This window comes from Scomber scombrus, chromosome 22, assembly GCF_963691925.1.
Source record: "Scomber scombrus chromosome 22, fScoSco1.1, whole genome shotgun sequence".
Taxonomy (NCBI): domain Eukaryota; kingdom Metazoa; phylum Chordata; class Actinopteri; order Scombriformes; family Scombridae; genus Scomber; species Scomber scombrus.
Genome location: NC_084991.1, coordinates 22,840,855 through 22,843,271, shown reverse-complemented (window position 1 = coordinate 22,843,271; position 2,417 = coordinate 22,840,855). Strand labels below are relative to the sequence as shown.

At 52.3% G+C, this 2,417-nt stretch overlaps 1 protein-coding gene across 1 annotated transcript; it reads left to right on the top strand.

The window, feature by feature from the left end:
• The first annotated feature begins 291 nt into the window (after positions 1–291).
• On the top strand, positions 292–2,019 carry LOC134004427 (potassium voltage-gated channel subfamily A member 1). The gene has a single exon (XM_062443689.1). The coding sequence runs from the start codon at positions 292–294 to the stop codon at positions 2,017–2,019; it is 1,728 nt and encodes a 575-aa protein (XP_062299673.1).
• Positions 2,020–2,417: the final 398 nt, after the last annotated feature.

Here is a 2,417-nt window from a genome sequence, read left to right as displayed (position 1 = left end):
TCTCTCTCTCATCCGGGTCTTCTTCTACTCCTCTTCTCTTGTGGTTTTAATATTTACTTCATCCAGAGCAGCGGAGGATTTCAGCCTTAAAAACAACAACAGCAACAACAACAGCAGCAGCAGCAGCAGCAACAACACATGCATACATGTAAAGAGGAGCTTGAACCTGCTCCGTCTGCTCCGTCTCCGTCTGCTGCACGTTATCTTTGAACTTGTAACGGAGAGGATGCTCGCGATCCAGCTCAACAAGTCTCTCCTGTTTCTGACACATTAACTGTTGATGGCTGCGGAATGGAGATAGCCTTGGTGAGTTTTGAGAACGGCGGCGCTAAAGGGAGCGGTGGAGGTGGAGGCAACAATGCCGAGGAGAGCTGCCGGAACGCGCTGGATGTCCCTCAGCCGGGTTTCGTTCAAACTGGACTCGGAGAGGACTACAGTAAAGAGCTGAACACCCGGGGGAGTCCTCCTCATCCTCCTCATCTTCTTCCTCAGCAGCAGAATCTTCTTCAGCACAGCACCTGGAAAATCAACGACATGAACAACACTTTGAGCTGCAGCGAGAACGCCATGGATGCGCTTTTACGAGCGGACCACAGTCCCCATCTGTTCGACGAGGACATGATGGACATGGACATGGACACGGAGAGCAACGAGAGGGTCCTCATCAACATCGCCGGGCTGAAGTATGAGACCCAGCTGGGAACCCTGAACCAGTTCCCGGACACTTTACTTGGAGACCCCGCCAAGAGGATAAAATACTTCGACCCGCTCCGGAACGAGTACTTTTTTGACCGCAACAGACCGAGTTTTGACGGGATTTTATATTTTTATCAGTCCGGAGGGAAGATCCGAAGACCTGTCAATGTGTCAATCGATGTGTTTGCAGATGAGATTAGGTTTTATCAGCTGGGGGAGGAGGCCATGGAGAGGTTCCGTGAGGATGAGGGCTTTATAAAAGAGGAAGAGAAGCCACTGCCTCAGAATGAGTTCCAGAAGCAGGTCTGGCTCATATTCGAGTATCCGGAGAGCTCCATGCCGGCCCGGGGCATCGCCATCGTGTCCGTGATCGTTATCACCATATCCATCATCACCTTCTGCCTGGAGACGCTGCCAGAGTTCAGGGATGAGAGGGAGCTTCCGGTCACCAGCCGGATGGACAACAGCACGGCGCCCCGGCCGTCCCTCACCTTCACAGACCCCTTCTTCATCATAGAGACCACGTGCGTTATTTGGTTCACTTTCGAGCTGTTCGTGCGCTTCTTCGCGTGCCCCAGCAAGTCGGAGTTCTCCAAGACCGTCATGAATATCATCGACATCATGTCCATCATGCCTTACTTCATCACAGTGGGCACGGAGCTGGCGGAGCAGCAGGGACAGGAGCACCAGAACGGGCAGCAGGCCATGTCTCTGGCCATCCTGAGGGTCATCCGCCTGGTCCGGGTCTTCCGGATCTTCAAGCTGTCCAGACACTCCAAGGGTCTGCAGATCCTGGGTCAGACCCTGAAAGCCAGCATGCGGGAGCTCGGTCTGCTCATCTTCTTCCTCTTTATCGGAGTCATCCTCTTCTCCAGCGCCGTGTTCTTCGCGGAGGCGGACGAGCCGGAGTCTCACTTCTCCAGCATCCCGGATGCCTTCTGGTGGGCCGTGGTCACCATGACAACGGTGGGGTACGGCGACATGAGGCCGGTGACAGTGGGGGGGAAGATCGTGGGCTCGCTGTGTGCCATCGCCGGTGTGCTGACCATCGCGCTGCCGGTGCCGGTCATCGTCTCCAACTTCAACTACTTCTACCACCGAGAGACGGACCAGGACCAGTCATCACTGAAGGACGAGCCCAACAGCGGCCGGGAAAGCCCCGAACTGAAACGCAAAGGGAGTAAATCATCCAACAAGTCTCAGGATGTGGAGAACAACGACGCGGCTGCTTCGGTGGAGAAGAATATCAAAGCGAACAGCAGCATGGACTTCAAGAGGTCTCTTTACGCTTTCTGTTTGGACACACGGGAGACAGACCTGTAGTCCTGTGTTCTACTTCTTCAATTCTTAAACTTTTACAGCCCATAGTTGTGTAGAATAAACCCCCATTAATGGGCTCTTAAGTCTTTGCACATAGCAGTCGGAGGATCAACACATTGCAATCCTGAAAAGTTTTAAGAGCGACGGGGGTTGATTTATAAAAAGCACATTTTAATCCCCCTCATCTGGTAAGCACATCCGTTAGAAAAAACTGAGGAGTTATGAACAAGCACACAGTGCATGTGATGCAACACAGTGGCCCTTTAAAGTAGGAACACCTACAAAACTATATCAAACTCATGGATGAATTAGTGTTTGGGGAAAGTAGGACATCCAGCCTATGCTCCAGATAATCAAGGACAAGCAAGACTTGGAATAATTACTTGACACGAGAGAGGATT

Bases quoted from the DNA above. Each gene is read 5' to 3' on its own strand.
- LOC134004427 (XM_062443689.1), top strand. From the start codon at position 292: ATGGAGATAGCCTTGGTGAGTTTTGAGAACGGCGGCGCTAAAGGGAGC.